The following is a 14,756-nucleotide window of genomic DNA, read 5'->3' on the forward strand; positions in this document are numbered from 1 at the left end:
CAAATAAGTGGAAGAGCTGAAACGTGAATCTAGGCAGTCTGACTCCAGAGGCCTTGCTCTTGACCAGCATACTATACTGCATCTCTACAAAAGGTAGTGCATATAAAAATCTCAGTTCAGTCTGGAAAACTGTTGAAGGTAAATGATGGTTACTAACATGATTACTAGATTAACAGTGACTGCAGTATTGAAAGTAGCAATTCCACCTTTACTGTCTCTCTTAATACACATATATTAAACATACATAACACATATACACAGAGAACATATACATATGGATATGTGAGTCTTGAGAATATTAAACTGAAGCCAATTTTGTCCCCTTACCAGAGTGATTGATCACACTAAGGCTAAGAATTTATTATATTATATACTACCAAGGCAATTTAAAATATCGAGAACAAAGAATAGGTAGGTAGATAAAGTCCATGTTGTAATTTATTATGAGTTGACTAACCTTAGAAATGAAAACACTATTCAGTTATGTTCGACTGTTTATATTGTGAACACTACTATACTTGAGAGGAAGGATAGTGTCTTGTTCATTTTTGTGTATGTGCTTTAAGCATAGCCTGGGAGAACGGATGCAAAGCAAATACCTGTTGAATGAATGAATGAATGAATGAATGAATGAATGAATAGCATATTAAGGTGAAGAGTCTGCTTAGCAAGAAGCTTTTTAGGGAGCCAACAATCTATGAGTATGTTAAAACTCCACAAAAGCAAATCTTTCAGGGAGCACTTACCCTGCCCCATCCAATTTCAGGCCTGGAAAGGATGGTGAGAACTTGGGAAAGCCATAAACTCAATTATGGCTCTGGATGTCCGTTTTGGTTCTTCATGGAACCAGGCCTAAATCTGAATCCCAGGATCCATTTCTGCCCCAATTTGCTTTCCAAAAACCTTGAGATACACAACAGTCACCGCAAACATAACTCAGAAAATTCTCTTTTAGATCTGCAGCGCCACATGCTTTGATACACTCCAGCATACACCCAACTATTATTTTCCATGAAGAAACTGGGACTCAGAGGGTTGTGTCTTGCTGAAGATCACACAGGAACAGAAGTGGGGAACCAGACCTTATTTCCCTGGACTCTTGGTCCACTGTTTATGTAAATGTTGATTTCACATCGCCCTCCCTCTCCCGGAATCTCCCTCTACACACATCTAACGTACACTCTGGGAGACCGAGGCATGTAAACCAAAACTCAAATACAAAATTATGGTAGAAGCACGTTGGAGATGGTCTAATTCAAACCTCTAATAATACAGATAGGGGGAACCGAGGTCCAGAAAATAATAGGGTCTTGCCCAGAGTCACACAAGGAGTCAGTACTAGACCAGAATCCCAAGATCGCCCCAAGCTTTGAGGACAACCTGTGTGCGGTTTTTCCTTTCTGGCTCTTCAGATTACTAATGCCCTTCAACCAGTACATGCGGACGGCCAAAGCTTATTTTCGATGTGTATTTAGGAGGATGGGAATCTAGCGCCACCCAACCCAAGACCAGCTCTCGAAACTCTCTCCTTGCTTCGGCCAGGTAGGCGTCTGCGGATGGAGAGCATGAGGACTCCCACTTTCTCGCCCGCCCGCTAAGCCCCTCCTCCCCCGTCGGGCTCCATACCCATCGGCAGGCTACCCAGCCCGGAGCTGAGGCCGGCGGGGACGCGGAGCCAAAGATCGACCGCAGCCTCCACGCTGCACAGCCTCAGGTGCCTCCACCCCTAGCAACGAGGCGCGCGTCGCTAGGGTGGGAGTCCGGGCGAAAAGCCTCCGGGCGCCCTCGCCTGATGCAGAATCGCGGTTCCGCTTTCCTGACGTTTCCCAGTGGCCGAGCCGAGAGCGCCCCGCCCTGCTTTCTTACTGCAATAATACGTTGATAAGGTTCCAGAGAAGAAGACAGATGTGCCCAAGACCACACCGCCAGAGAATCTATATAAAAAAAGTAAATCAGGTACCACCATATTATTCACGGAGAAAACACTTAACAAAGGTCACCCTTTAAATTGTTATTCGCCCAGATAGCGGTGTTGCTTTATTTCTTTGGAGTGTTCCCTGATTCCACCCAGGCAGAGAAACCTCCTTTGAATACTTCCCCAGAGACCCCATTCCTCCATTCCTTTCACTCTTTCTTTCATCAAACTTCTACAGCCCACCACCATGGCAAAGGGATCCCTCAATACCTTCTTGAGATCCAGTGAGAAGACAGTTCTGGAAACTAACAGCAGCTACAAGACCAAGTTTTTGCAGCTGCAGTCTCATTGCTTGCAGTCTCATTGCTTGCAGACTAGAGTCCATTGGTCTCTGTATTCTAGAGCATAGCACAGGGCTTGGTGTACAGTAGAGGCTTGTGGGATGTTTGTTGAGTGAGTGAGTGAATGAATGAATGAATGAATGAATGCAGGGATCTTAGCGGATATTTCTTTTGCACTCTAGTAAGTGCCTCCTGCCCTGCTGATCTCCCAGCAGAACTGCCTTCGGTGAAGTTTCTGAAAGTTAGGTGCCTGTGGGAATGAGGGGAAGGGTGGTGAAGGACATTTACCTTCACAGAATATCAAGGCTGATGATTGGGTCTCTCTTCCAACCCAGAGAAGGAGTCCCCTCCACAGCATCCCTAAAGAGGTTTCTTCTGGCCCCTGTTGACACTCCCTTGGTAATGTACTCATTACTTTCTCAGTCAGTGGCTTGTTAGACTTCCTCCTGTTAGGAGCTGGGATCTACCCCCATGCCACTTGCAACACTGATCTTAGTCAGAGCTGAGGGCTCTCTATACAAGCTTAATCCTTCTTTCCCGTAACAACCTTCAAGCAGGAGAGAGTGATTGCTTTGCCTTGGGGCACCGGGCTAGGCTAAGGACAGCCACAGAGTTGACTTACCAGGTCCGTAACCTCAAGACGCTTCAGCTCTGGGGATGTAGCCTCCTGGAAGATGCTTTAGGCTTAAGGCATCTGAAACTTCCAAACTAGTATCTCTAGCTAGACTTTTCTCAAACCTGTATATCCACCTGCTTCCTTCACATCTCCATCTGGCTATGTAAAATACACCTCATCCTTGACATGACTCACTGGAAACATTATCTTCCCCCCAAACCTGTTCTTCCTCTTTTCTTTTTGAATGCAGGGCACTACCATTCACCAATCACCCACGCAAAGATCTAAGAGACATTGGTAACTTCACTCTCTCTTCCTTGTGCCAGAACAATCCCCAAGACTTCTTGATTTTACCTCCTAAATATCCTAAAAATAAAAATCTGTCCACTTCTCTTTACCAACCACCTCAGTTCAGGGTGTGATAGATTAAAAATGATCACATATGCTTTGTAGCTTCTCCCATCAGGGCTGGCCTTGTAACTTATTTTGATCAATAGAATATGGTGGAAGTCACATTGTGCTATTTCTGAGTTTAAGCCTCAAAAGCCTTGTAGTTTCTGCTCTCATTTTCTTGGAACACTGCCACCATAAGAAGCATCCCAGGCTAGCCTGTTTAAGAAAGACATGGCCCATCCAATAACTAGTACCATATGCCAGATATGTGAGAGAGACCATGTTAGATCATAGTTCTAGTTGAGTCATTAGATAACTGCAACCACACGAGTAACCGTCAGAAGGACAGCCTATCTGAGCCCAGCCCAATTTGTCAATGCACAGAATTGTGAGCAAATAAACAGTTGTCATTTTAAGCCACTAAGCTCTGGGGTGGCCTGTTATACACAATAGATAACTGATATCCAAGCTGACGTCCAAATTCCTTCATTAGGTCTATAAGGTTGGCTATATATCTTTAGCCTCATCTTCTGCCTCTGCCATCCACACTCTATACTTCAATGGTTTAAATTACTTGCAGCTCCCAGGCTCATTTTGCTGTCCTCTTTGAATCCTTGTACATGGTGTTGTATCTGTCCGGAGTATCTCCTTACCTCCCCTCACTTATCTTTGTCTGGATAACTATCCTAAGCTTAGCGGCCAGCTCCCTCTCTACCCTCATGTCTTTCCTAATCACTCCTCTCCTCCTTCAAACTGAGTTAGCTATCCTTCCTTTGTGCTTCCAAAGCCCGCAAACTTTTCCCTACATGACATGATTTTTCATTTGCTTATCTCTCACTTGCCTGTGAACTCCATGTGGGCAGTGACTAAGTCTTATTTACACCTGTATTTATTGCTGGTCTCTAACATAGGGTCCATCACAGCACTGTGATAAAACATTTACCATGATGAAAGTGTTCTATATCTGCACTGTCCTATCGATATGCCAGCCCTGAGCCACATGTGGCTATTGAACATCTGAAATTTATCTAGTGCAACTTAAGAACTGAATTTTAAATTGTCTTTAATTTTAACTTGAAATTTAAGTAGTCACATGTGGCTAGTGGATATGGTATTGGACAGCACAGGTCTATCACATGGTAGATCTTCAACGAGTATTTCTGAATCGAGAATAAAAGGGGAAGATAGTCATGGACAACCAATTAGGATACAGGATAGAAAGCTATGGATGTAAGCAACCATTTCATGTCCCCTCTTGTTCCCCTTCACCTTTCACCCTGTCAACCTAACACTACCAGTGCCTCCAATTCTGCCTTATATAAAAATAATCCTAGTTCTTGACTCTTTACTGCCTAAACTGGTTATTCTCTCCTGGACTTGCCCAGTTTGACATTGTCCCTCCTCTGAAGTGTGCTGATCCTAAGAGCCCTCTGGAAATGAGACCTGGTCTCATCCAGTCTGGTCTGGTCTGGCCAGGGCAGAAAGGACTCTCTCTTCTTGGGTGCCTGGACTGCATCACATGGAACCCATGTGGTCTGAGTCTGTCTGCCCTGGCAGGCTGCCAAGTTCTTAAAGGTGACAGTTGAAGCTGGTTATGCTGTGAAAACGTCACAAGAGAAAAGAAGCCACAGCATTGACAGTTTTCTTGCCACTCCTGGAAACCACGCAAACCCCAGTCAGATGACTTCCAGCCCCAACACCAGAGATGGTGGTTGGATCGGGGTCTGAGGAGGAAGGAGGCACAGGACGGGGTGAGGCGGGGCCAGAGATTAACCAAGGGCCCCACCTGGCAAGCAGACAAGGGCTGGGTTCGCGGTAGAAGAGCAGGCCTGAGGCAGTAAAGGCTGGGGAAGAAAAGTCTTTTCCGACAGAATTTCCCAAGTGCTTATTACCAAAAAGGTGAAAAAAAAAAAAATCCAAAGCCAAATGTCATAAATGAGCAAGTGAAAAGGCAAGTTACAGAGCAGAATGTAAAGATAATCCTAATTTTAGAAAAACATTTTCCCCTCTATGCCATACAGTAAGGGGCTAATGAAAATGTGAGGGTGTGTAAATATACCTGTAGCACCTTTTCAGAATATAAATTCTGTATGATTCTTTGGTGAGGGGGGAGCAGAGTTTATGGCATAAAAAGAAATTTTGCCCTTGCTGGTCCCTCTGTCTGGAAAGCTCCTTTCTCATTTATTCTCCAGACATGCTTGCTGTCTTTATCCAGGGCACAGTTCCAGTGCCACTCATCCAAGCGATCTCCTAGATCATCCTCTCTAGATCGGCACCTCCATCCAGCTCTCTTCTCTACAATGTCTGAGTCTTTTTCACAGCTCTTATCACTTACCGATATTGCACTTTCATTTGTTTTATTTGTCTAGTAGACTTTGTTCTTTACAGTTGTACGCTCAGTGTCTTAAATACGGCCCGACACATAGGTAGTTGCTCAATAAATCTGTTGAATGACTAAAATGTAACAAAGGTGTCCATTCTTTTCTGTCCCCAGCTAAGGGGGTCCTGCTTAGGCACGCTTTAAAGTTCAAGTACAGCCTTCCCCACTCCCACCAATGCTCCTGAGGTCACCTTAGAGCAACAGCTTTCAAATTTTTCTGACCATGACCCTCAGTACGAAATACATTCAATCCCCAGTGTTCATAAATGTATATGTACTATATTTAACTGAAACAAAAAACTCTTGGTATGAGCAATGTTTTCTCTTTTTTCTTTTCTACTTTTTTTTTCTAAGATGCTGGTCTCCACCCCTTGAATTGATTTCACCACCTATTAAAGGGTGGCCACTGCCTTAGGGCAGTGTTTTTGGTAATCAGAGGGCTCATTTGTATCCTAGTGTCAGTGCAACTACTACAAATGCGTGTTCCTGGCTTCACCCCAGGCTTGATGAATGAGAATCTTACTAGAAAGTACCTGTGCCCGCCCAGGTGATTCTGAAGGCTGATAAAGCTTCAGAGCCACCATGTGGGGGTTTATGAGTGTCCTGAGGCCTCTTGTGGGGACATGGGTCGGGCCTTCCCTTAAGGGAAGGGCCCCTGAATGGCCCCAATTTTATATAAGCAAATCCACTCCCACCTGAGCTCCTTGCACTTCCTAGTCCCTCTGTGTGGAAGGACTTCTGGTGATTTTGCCGCTGCTTTCCTGGCTCCCGCCCTTCTAGGGCCACTGACTGCTCCAGGGTCACACCCGATGAAGAGAAGCCCCATTTTCCCCACGGACCTTGACCTTTTCTTCTTCCCCCTGCCTGCCACAGTCTCTTTTCCCATCACACAAAATCACCTCCTTCTGTTTTCTGTTTTTACGATAAGAGTTAATAGCCCTCCCTGCCCCCAGCCCTTAGAACAAAAATTTCTAACCACAATCTCTAATTACGGTGGCTCATTTCCTTCCCCACCCCTAGAAGAGGGAAAATGCCGTTATGCAGTCTTCATCCTCCTATTGGGATTGCACTAGAAACTTCTTTTGATGCCAAAAACGCTGCATTCCCGGCCTCTACCAAAGAACCTCATACAATTTACATTCTGAAAAACTGCTGCAACTATACTTACTGATCTTTACATGTATAATAAAATATTTATTAGTCCCTAAGTGTATGCCATACGCCCAAGCTAACAAATCTTTGCAGACAAGATCTTGTTTAATTCTTGAAGCAGCCCTCAGGGATAGATACTACTATCACCCCCATTTTAGAGATGAGGAAACTGAGACACAGCAGAACCAAATAATCTGACCAAGATCCCTCCTTAGCTGTTAAGTGGCATAGCTCTGGGCTGTTAGCTGTTCTTACCCTCAGGGGCTGAAGCTGTAGGGACTGAGAGAAGGGAGGGTTTCTCTTTCCTTTGTGCAGTGGCCACCCAGAGGCACCTCAGGGTAGAGGTGCTTGCGCCCCAACAAGTTGCAGGATGTAGTGATGTTTCTCTTTCTGATTTTGCTCTCACCAGTGTCCTGTTCTGATGAACTCAGGATACCCTCTGAAGTCGAAGGCCTGGCTCTTTCTTCCTTTGGCTGAGTTCTCTCCTCAGCTCCCTGTCAAGACCTCCTAAAATATAATTGGGGGGTTGGGAAGCAATGATCTTCTTGTGTGCCCAGAAAGACCAGGCTGGAGCCCCAGCAGAGGGTTCAATTTGGGCTTAGACTGATTTATCAGATCCTAAGAAAAAAAGCCTCAAGACAGGTCATATACATATTAGCAATGTTGTTGGGATTTTTTCCCCCCTGGGCATGGGTTTTTCATCCCTGTACTTATTTGCATAGTCTAGTTTCTTCAATAAACGTGCATTAATTTTTTTTCAGTTCTAGTTCAAAATTTTTTCAAATTAAAATTTGAATGTAAATATTTTCGGGGAAATCAGCCTAACACAGATGTTCCTCATTGGGCATTAATATGCAATTAAAAAATTAATCATATTAATCATATGTCAAACTGCCTGGTTTCCATTCTCACTGCTACCAATTATTAATGTGACCCCTGGCTAGTTACTAAAAAAATGGGAATCATAGTACTTCCCTTGTATTAGCAGCAGACGCTTAGTTGCAGCCCTGTCCGTGCTCCACATACTGTTTTAAGTGTTTTGACTTATTTAATCCTCAGCACAAATCTGTGAGGTAGGTACCCTCCTTATCCTCATTTTACAGCTAAGGCCCTGGAGAGCATTCAGCCAAATGGGCAGCTATACCGGACTTGAGCCCAGATAGTTTGGTAACAGAACCTACCTTTAAGCTAGCACTTGTCTAAAGCTGCCTCTCAAAGAAAGCTGTTGTATTACCTGATAGAACTCTTACAAAGCGCTTAGCAAAAGTCTGGTACTTACAAGTGCTCAACTAAGTTTTCTACGTCACATTAACATTCGGTGTTTTATGTTTGTATAACGCTCTTTATTTCAGCAAAAAACAAAAACTATAAAATTAAAAATAACTGCTGAAGCGGGCGGGATCTGGGCCAGGGTCCGGACGTGGATTTGCGGCGCCCACCCACAGGGCGGTGAGCCGTGGGGAGGAAGGTTGGTGACCGCGCGCGGGGACGCCCGTCGGGGCCCGGGGGCGGGGTCATGGAGGCCCCGCCCAGAAGCCACCTGCGACAGGTGGAGCGCGCGGCACCGGGCGGGCGCTCGGCCATGTCAGCGGAGAGCGTGGGGCAAGGTCTGGGTCCGAGACCGGGACCTGGGTCGGGGTCCGAGTCGGAGCCGCTCTGTCCCGAACACGGCCAGGCTCTGAGGTGGTTCTGCTGCTCCGAGCGACGGCCCGTGTGCGCCGCCTGCGCGGAGCTGGGCGGCCGCTGCCAGGGACACCGCATCCGCCCGGCGCAGGAGCGCGCAGAAGAGCTGCGGGTGAGCGGGCGTGGGCGCCAGGAGGCGGGGGTTCCGGAGGGAGGGCGCGCCGGAGGCAGGCGTGCTGGGCGAGAGCCGGCGGGGACCCGGGAGCCTGGGGCCAGCCTGACCCGGCGGCAGGGCCGGGAGCCCTGGCTTCGCAGTGGTACTGACGGTAGAACGAGGCGGTTAAGGGTGTGGCGGCCGGGGTCAGGCAGACCTGAATTTGGATCCCGCCTCTGTCCGTCCTTCTCGTGAGTCTCACAACTCCCTGAATCTCAGTGTCCTCATCTGTAGTTTGCTGGCAACAAATCGCACGCATTTAATAGAGTTATGCGATATAAATAAGATTGTGAGATCACATAGTGGTGGATCCAGTGCCGTTTCTCCGTTGCTCTGTTGAATCGGTCGGGAGCTGGGCCTGGCCTTGAGCAGTAAAGGGCTCTGCTGTTCCAGTTGCCCCAGCTTCCACCCAGGGGCGGGGAGGCGGGGTGGGAAGCTGACCTCTGGTTAAAAATCCAGCCCCTTCTCACTCCTCAGCCCATCTGTTCAAAAGCCCTCTCCTCACCCACCCTTCAGGTTTCCTGGTGAGGTGATTTCTTTTCCTTTTCAGGATTGGCCTTGACTGTATGTACTTTCAAGCTGGTGTCACCCGAGTAAATGGGGGAGCGGAGGAGAATATCAGGAGGTTCCTCCTGGAACCCTTCACCTAGGGTTTCTTCCCGTCTCCACCCTCCACTTGGCTCCAGGCTGGTCACCTTTCTGTCAACACCGCTGCCCTGAGCTGCCGATATTGGAGAGTCGAAGTCACCTTGGGGCTTCCTACTTCCTCCCACCCTACCTGTGGCCCCTGGGGATTTCTTTGCAATTTGATTAAAAGATGATTTTCCAAACTTCTCCCTGGAGTTCTGTCTAGCTGTGAGGCTGAGGGCTCTAGCTGGGGACTTGCCTACTTAGTCTGGACTGTAACAAACACATCTGACAGAGTGCTGGGACCAGGAGAGATTCAGGTATTTAGTGACACCTGTAAGCTCCTGGTTGGTCTTACCTGTCACCACTATCCACAGTAGTGAATGAAAAGAAACTTGGATAATGTGGTTTAATAAACTTGCATAATGCATAGAAACTGCAAGTTCCAAAGCATTTAAATATCCATTATCTCATTTCATCCAGACCAAGCCTTTAAAGTGGTAGTCCTACCCACATTTTATAGATGAGGAAATGGAGGCCTAGAACAGGGCAGTAACTCCTTCAAAGTTCCCCCTGTTCAAAGGCTGGACTAGGGCAGTCATTGACTAGGCCAGAGGAAACCACCACCACTTTGCTTCAGTGGTTGGAGGGAGGAAGCGATGCTAATGGGAGTGAGAATTTAATGAAAACCTTTAAAAAAAAATGTTGCCCATCAGGGCTGAATTTGAGTGGCGGAAGGGGTGAAGCCTGGGGCAGGGTGGCAGGCCTCGTGCTTGTTTTGGAATGCACTCTGCCTGGGGAGCCTTCCCTGGACCCTTCTGAGGTCCTAGGCATATTCACTGCTTTGCCTGGAGGGAGGTGCGTCTTGCCCTTTCTCCCTCCAATTTTGATTAGATGGTGGCTTTTGTGTGCTCCTTTCCCTATCCCTCCAGCCAGCAAAGAAATTTCACCCCAGGGCAAGATTGTTTCTGAACTGGGCAAAAACAGCAGCCATTTAAACAACTTCTCACTTACCTTCTGGATTTCTGCCCCTGTAGCTTTTCAGAAGCTAGTCTCGGTTCCTTCAGTCCTGTGTTGAAGGAACTCAGCTTCTTCCCAATCGGCTCAATTCTATAACTTTATATTTTGGACTGGTGAAGTGTCAGTCTAATTCCTGATTGGGGCGGGATGGGAGGTAAGGATTTACAAGGGCTTCCTGGAAGAGGTAGCTGAGTTGTTTTCTGGCAGATGGAACTAGGGGAGTGCTCTTAGGAGAGATAGTGGAGGGGCTGCTGCTTGGAAGGGCTCTGGTTGTTAGATGGAGAAATGGAGTGGAAAAGCAGAGGCCTGGCCATATCTCCTCGGGCAAGTCACTTCTCTGTGAGCCTCAGCTTCTTCATTTCTAAAACTCTCCCCTGCTCTCATGGGCGATACTTACAGCTTTGGCAGCTGTAAACTGCTGAACTTCTTGTGTCAAGGAAGTGGGTTTCATTTATTCAATAAATATTTATTCAGGGCCTTCTATGTGTAGGAACTCTCTTCTAGGTAGTGGAACAAGGGGATAAGTCAAAGTCATGGTGCCTATGTTCCAGTGGTGGAGGGAAGGATACCAAGAAAGGATAAACAAACACATAATACACAGTCAGAGAGTGATGACACAAGGTAGAAAAATAGGCAAAGTTAAGGGGACGGGATATGAGGTGGTCAAGGAACGTTTCTGAAGAAGTGACGTGAAGGGACTGGAGGAGCGAGACAGAGGTATATGGGAGAAGACTGCTGGGAGATGGAAGAAACGACAGGTGCAAAGGCACTGAGGTCAGACAAATTTGGTGTGTTCATGGGACGGAAAGAAGGCCAGTGTGGAGAGTGGTAAAAGCGGAGGTACAGAGTCGCATCAGGTAGGGCCTTGTTGGCTAAGGTAAAAAGCTTGATCTCGTCTCGCTGTGGGTGTTTTGGAAAGTCATTGGAAAGTTTGGAGCAGGGACAGTGAGTGACCTGATCTGATTTTCTTACAAAGGTGACAGTGTCTAACTGTGGTGTTGAAGAATGGAAGCCCAGTTAGGAGACTCTAACAGTGGTCATTGTGAGAGATAATGGTGATCTGGGTAGAATAGCAGGAGTGGAGGTGAGCAGAAGTGCCCAGAGGAGAGGAAGAGATTTTGGAGATGAGACTCACTGATTCATCAGATATGGGGTTGGAGGGTAACTGCTGTTTTTTTTTTTTTTTCTGAGTAATGAGATTAATGATCGATGGTGTCATTTAATGGGAATACTTGAGGAAGAGAAGCTTGAGAAGCCATGTTGGTCTGCTCAGGTGCAGGTATGGTGGGTCAGAGAAATGGGTATGAAGAAGGATTGAGAGTACTTGCAGGAAAGTGATTATAATGATAAGCCACTGGATTTCAGAATAAAGATGGAAACAAGGCCACAAAAGAGGATGATGGGTTGCGAAAAGTGGTTAAGACTAATGTATTGGTAGCTCCAACTGTACTGAAGAATTGTTGGAATGGAAATTCTAGAGTTAGTGGTCCAGAAAGATGGGAAGTGGTAGACAGGGTGTGAGATCATTGAAATGAAGATTTTGGAGGTGGTATAGTTTTCAATAATGATGAGGTCTGGCATACATGACAATCGGAGTAGATGGCTGAGGTGCGGTAAAAGGAAAAACTCAATGGAATAGAGTGAATGGATCAAGACACCATGGGTGTCATTTGTGTTGCAGAACAAGATTGTGGACCAGTGTGAGAGGCTGCAGTTACAGAGTGCCAGCATCACCAAGTATGTGACCGAGGTCCTGCCAGGGAAGAACCAGGGAGTAGTGGTATGTAATTCTTTCCCTTTCTTCTCTACTCTGGACCCCCTCCTAGGATAAGACCCCAGCCTTAGGGGCTTGAACCAGTCTAGGGTTTCTTCCCAACCTCACAGACTCATTGTGCTGCTAGCAAAGCTGGATACCCAGGAGGGATGATTTCCTATATGTCTGAGCCTTGGTTTTACTCTGGGCAGAGTAGAACACTGGGTACAAAGACTCTGCTAGAAAATGACTTTGTGAGGTGGAGAGTAAGGGATCAAGAAGGGTAGCATTCTTCTATTATCTAATTATTTTGTTCTCAGCCCCAGAATTATAAAATAACCTAGGGACTTGTACATTGAGTATTCTTTATTACAGTGTTATGCAGTAGGTGGCAGTAACATCCCTGTTTACAGATGTGGAAACCCATAAAGGTTAATTGACTTGCACAAGGTCCCACAGTTTCCTGCCAGAGTCAGTTCTATGACCTGGATCTTGTGACTCCAAGGCCAGTGCTCCTTCCGCTACACTCCACTGCTGATCCTTTATTCAGTTGACTCATTGCCATGGCTACATCTCTCAAGTATGCCTTTCAGGAGCAGGAGCTTTGAATTTCCTTCTGCACATTCCCTCCCTTCTTCTCCCATAGTACATGAGAATGGACCATTGGATTTAGTAACATACACAGCATTGGAGATGCTGACAAGAGGAGTCTTGTAGAGTGGTGGATTGGAGTGGGTTTCAGAGAAAATAGAAGAGCAATTTGGGGTAGTGGACACAGACAACTCCTGAGGAGCTTTGCTGTAGAACGGAGCTGAGAAATGGAATAGTAGTAGAGGGGCTGTGGGATTGAGGGGAGCTTTGTTTGTTTTGTTTTGTTTTGTTTATTAGATAGGAAAAATTACTCTATGTGTGTATCCTGATGGGAATTGTCCAGTAGAAAGGAGAAAATTAACGATGCAAGAGAAAAGGGGAAATTTGGTACAGCAAAGAGGGTAGGATCTAGCAAACAAGTGGAAAAGCATGGACAGTTTATCCACAGAGTCAGAGCACAGGTGCAGGTAGATAGGTAGGTGATGGGCAGAGCTCGTGGAGGTTCTTTTCCAATTGCTCCTATTTTCCATTATTTATTACCTTTTCTATAGTTTCTTAATGATGCCATTTGTCAGTTTATAGATGTATTTTGTTCTCTATCAATCTGCGAATATGGTAATAATATATTAGTTTTTAATGCTAAGCCATCCTTGAATTTCTGGGGGAAACTGACCCGACTTGATCAAAATGTATTTTTTTTAACTTTTAATTTTGAGATAAATGTAGATTCACATACAGTGAATTGCAGATTCATGTATAATGGTAACATCTTGCCTGACTATGGTACAATTTCATAACCAGGAAACTGACATTGATAGGACACATTATTCAGATTTCACCAGTTTTACATGCATTCATTTGTGTGTGTGTGTGTGTGTGTGTGTTTTCTATGCAGTTTTATCATATGTATAGATTCATGTGACTTCTACCACAATCAATATACAGAACAGTTTCATCATTAATTAATAAGTTTAATTAAGCTTATTAATTGGCTCAAATCTTCTCTATACTTACTAATTTTTTATTTGTCAGATTTATTGATTACCGGCAAAGGGCACTTATATTTTCATATCATGCTGTGGACCTGTCTGTTTTTCCTTAATAATTCTTTCCTTAAAGAATAATTCTATCAATTATTCTTTTTATATTTTTATGCTATTTGTGTAATTTAGGTTTGTTACCTATTCTCGGTAAACCATTTTGTTTATCATTTTATAGTGGCCTTTTATGCCCAGAAATTCTTTTTGCCTTAAAGTCTATTTTGTCCTTTATTTATTACTATATCAACAATATTTTCCTGGTATATCATTTTCTTTCCTTTTACTTTCAACTTCTATATGTTCTTATGTTTTGGATGTGTCTTCTAACTGGATTTTGCTTTCTTTTTAAAAAATTCAATCTGATAATTGCTGTTTTTTTTTAACTAGGGTGTTAAATAAATTTATCACTATTGTGATTGCTAATATACTTGGATTTATAACTGTCATTCAACTTTATGTTTTCTATATAGTTTGCTTTTTCTATGCTTTTTTTCTTTATTTCCTGCCTTCTTTGGGGTTAATCAACCCCACCTCCCTCTTCTTTCCTAGTCTGAAAGATATGCATTCTATTTAAGGCCTATTTTTGGTATCCTTAAAAATTTTAACACAAATACTTAACAATGTCTAAAATGAATCAACTAGAATAATACAAGTACCATAAGAATGTTTAATCCAGCAGCCCTTCTGGTCTTACATATTGTCCAATATTTTGCTTAAAATACATCTTTTAATAAATCCTTTCTATATATAGGAAATATTCCATTTTTGATTAGAGATGTCTTTATTGTGCTCTTTTCTGTATGATGGTTTAGATGAGTATACAATTTTAAAGTAAATTGTAGGCTCCACCCTGGACAATTGAATCCTCAGCAATTTTTTATTTTTAATTAAATTTGTTGGGGTGCCATTGGTTAATAAAATTATATAGGTTTCAAGTGTATAATTCAATAATACGCCATCCGTATATTGCATTGTATGTTTACCACTCAAAGTCAAATCTCCTTCTGTCAACATATTATTTGATCCCCTTTACTCGTATCTACCTCACTCACTCCCCCCTTTCCCTCTGGTAACCACAAAACTGTTGTCTA

The 14,756-nt window shown here is 44.6% G+C and overlaps 2 protein-coding genes across 12 annotated transcripts in view; one reads left to right on the forward strand and one right to left on the reverse strand.

The window, feature by feature from the left end:
- The window catches only part of WDR31 (WD repeat domain 31), a 17,064-nt gene extending 15,291 nt beyond the window's left edge, over positions 1-1,773 (reverse strand). For 4 of the 8 annotated variants that reach the window (XM_011360902.2, XM_023531055.1, XM_023531054.1 and 1 more), the window contains exons 1-2: positions 1,627-1,772; positions 747-903 (exon numbers count right to left, since the gene is read on the reverse strand). The gene's annotated coding sequence lies outside the window, so the exon portion shown is untranslated. Of the gene's footprint in view, positions 1-457; positions 589-746; positions 904-1,626 lie in introns of those variants that run through there. The other 4 variants (XM_023531056.1, XM_023531057.1, XM_023531052.1 and 1 more) reach the window with 3 other exon arrangements.
- A 6,423-nt stretch (positions 1,774-8,196) lies between these two features.
- Positions 8,197-14,756, forward strand: part of BSPRY (B-box and SPRY domain containing) — a 21,726-nt gene continuing 15,166 nt past the window's right edge. Inside the window, exons 1-2 of one of the 4 annotated variants that reach the window (XM_023531065.1) lie at positions 8,197-8,592; positions 11,963-12,061. In XM_023531065.1, coding sequence (XP_023386833.1) covers positions 8,314-8,592; positions 11,963-12,061 — 378 coding nt within the window. In that variant the 5' untranslated portion in view covers positions 8,197-8,313. The remainder of the gene's footprint in view (positions 8,593-11,962; positions 12,062-14,756) is intronic. The other 3 variants (XM_023531064.1, XM_011360906.2, XM_011360907.2) reach the window with 3 other exon arrangements.

The sequence above is a fragment of the Pteropus vampyrus genome, unplaced genomic scaffold, assembly GCF_000151845.1.
Source record: "Pteropus vampyrus isolate Shadow unplaced genomic scaffold, Pvam_2.0 Scaffold61, whole genome shotgun sequence".
Taxonomy (NCBI): Eukaryota; Metazoa; Chordata; class Mammalia; order Chiroptera; family Pteropodidae; genus Pteropus; species Pteropus vampyrus.